This window comes from Cyprinodon variegatus, unplaced genomic scaffold (assembly GCF_000732505.1).
Source record: "Cyprinodon variegatus isolate N-32 unplaced genomic scaffold, C_variegatus-1.0 Scaffold630, whole genome shotgun sequence".
Lineage (NCBI taxonomy): Eukaryota > Metazoa > Chordata > Actinopteri > Cyprinodontiformes > Cyprinodontidae > Cyprinodon > Cyprinodon variegatus.
The window spans coordinates 438,025-440,373 of NW_015151083.1; the positions used below are offsets into that span (position 1 = coordinate 438,025).

Consider the following 2,349-nt stretch of genomic DNA (forward strand, 5'->3'; position numbering starts at 1 on the left):
CTATACGATACCTGAACTTCATGAGAAGATCCATCCTGAGCGAGGGCCAACAGGATGCTGACGCTGGTCTTGAGGTGCTGACCAGAGCCGATCCCTCCCACGTATCGATGGAGGCAGCCGAGTGCCAATGAATGGCCTGTCCTTGAAACTACGTCCCGAGCCGACTTCAGCCTTCAGTCCCATCGTGAAAGACAAGAAAAAATTGATAGCTTTCATCAACAAGAGAGATTTCTAAAGATTTATAATCCAGAGGAAAAATATTTCTTCACATTTATAAATTCTCTACAAAAGAAAACTTCAAAAAAGCTATACTTACTTATCAAAGCTAGTTTGTGCCATTCTGCCGATGAACGTGGCCTCTCCCACCACCTGAGCCATCCTACCCAAGGCCTCCCCAGCAGCACAGCGCAAAATGGGATTAGGATTGTCCAGCGCTCCCATCACCAAGGCCAGGGCCGACTTGCGGACCTCCTCTGGACCCAAAGTGCTCTTGTTCTCCGCCAAACCCTTCAATCAGCGACACATTTCAAAACATAATCAATGATCCCGTTTGGAGAGGAAGCATCACCGGTTTCTTACCTTGAGGGCACTCAGCACTGCAGTAAATATGTTCAGCTGGACTGCCTGCTGTCGAACTCCTTTGGCTTGCTTTATACACTCTGCAAAATGGTCTAACATCTGTAGCCTGAGACACATAGAGCAAAGAAACTCGTAAAAAACAAAACAAAAAAAGGTGAAATACTAAAAAAAAGCCGACTTCATGAAAAGTTCATGTACTTTACTGTGACAGCCAAAATGTTCACCTGTGTTTGAAGGAGACATGGGGGAAAACCACCCCGAACAGAGCAACAGAAGCATCGATAACCGACACGCCCAGAGGAAGAGGCCCTGGGATGGCCTCGCCCACGGGGACACGCAGGTAGATTGACGAAGGGTCGTGTTCCAGAGCGCCGCTGCCAGAAGCGCTGTTGGGCTGCAGCTATTGACAAGCAGAGTTATAATAATTTAAACCCAACAGTACAGACTAAAGACTGTAGAGATTAAAGAAACTCCATAACTGCTCGGGTTACAGCGACCCCTGGATCATTTCTACATGTTCTTACATAAAAAACACAAACTTCTATTTGATTAGGATTTCAAATGATGAACCAAGACTGAAACACATCTAACTTCATGTTTATCATTATCAGTTTACTAAACATGATTCAGATCTTTCTTTGTAAAATTGTTTCAAAGTGGTAGATCATTTCCTTTCTCAAAACCTTATGCACGGATAACATAAAATAAATACAGATCTGTAGTTATACTGAGAGAAAATGTGAGTAGGGTGGTGTATACTTTTACAAGGCTATGTATGAGTGATTTTGAAGGGAATATTAGGCTACGTTCACACTGCAGGCCTTAATGCTCAATTCCGATTTTTTGTGAAATCCGATTTTTTTTTTTTGCGTTGCTGTTCACATTTCCAAACATATGCGAGTTGTTTTTGATGAACTGCATTCATACAGCTTAAGTGTCCCGCATGCGCAGTAGAGGATGCAATGACGTCACAAGCAAGCTTGCTCTGTGTTAACGGGATTAAACCTGGATGGTAGTGCTGGAGCGCATCTAGCTACCTTTTCCCATTTTTAAAAACACAATCTTTGAGAGATGGTTAAACATAGATACTACTCTCGGCACTACAACTACTTATTGTTCGCCATGGTTGTTGTTTTTTTAGGGATGGAACGGTTTATGAAAACCATCCGAACCGTTCGGTTCGACTGTCTCGGTTTGGTTCGCGTGTGTTTCGTTCGGTTCATGCGCTGCTCCTTTTTCTCATAGGCGAAGCGTTTACACTCCAGAGCATAAGGTGGCGGTACTGCGACCAAAGCCAACCACCAGTAGTAAACAAGAAGAAGAAGCGAAGCGGCATAGCTGGGTTGTAACGACCACCCAGGCCACAACATATTTGAGGACATGAGACAAACATGAGGTTCAAAAGAATTATTTTATTCTTAATCTCTGGAACTTATTTTTAGATCAGTTGTTTTGCTTTTCTGCAAAGAGACAAAAAAAACAGAGAGTCAGATTTTTCCCCAGTTCCCCGTGTCCAAAAAAAACTCCAAGAAAAAAAAAACCAAAGTATGAACAGATAGTTGGACCTGGTGAGCCGATCCAAAGAAACAAAACGGTACAGCAGAGGGCCAACCCTATACAGGGCCGTCGAAGCCTCTGCTAGTACCGAACTAACGGGAAAACTAATAAAAATATTAAAAAAAAAATGAAAACAGGACAACCGGTCCCACCAGGTCAAAGTTACAAAAAAATCAGCAAAAAACAAAGGCTAACGGAAAAAAATACCACATG

At 42.9% G+C, this 2,349-nt stretch overlaps 1 protein-coding gene across 2 annotated transcripts in view; it reads right to left on the reverse strand.

The window, feature by feature from the left end:
* Nucleotides 1–2,349, reverse strand: part of heatr5b (HEAT repeat containing 5B) — a 33,428-nt gene that overhangs the window by 18,084 nt on the left and 12,995 nt on the right. For both annotated transcript variants that reach the window (XM_015393227.1, XM_015393228.1), the window contains exons 16-19: nucleotides 804–979; nucleotides 580–685; nucleotides 317–507; nucleotides 12–171 (exon numbers count right to left, since the gene is read on the reverse strand). In XM_015393227.1, coding sequence (XP_015248713.1) covers nucleotides 12–171; nucleotides 317–507; nucleotides 580–685; nucleotides 804–979 — 633 coding nt within the window. The remainder of the gene's footprint in view (nucleotides 1–11; nucleotides 172–316; nucleotides 508–579; nucleotides 686–803; nucleotides 980–2,349) is intronic.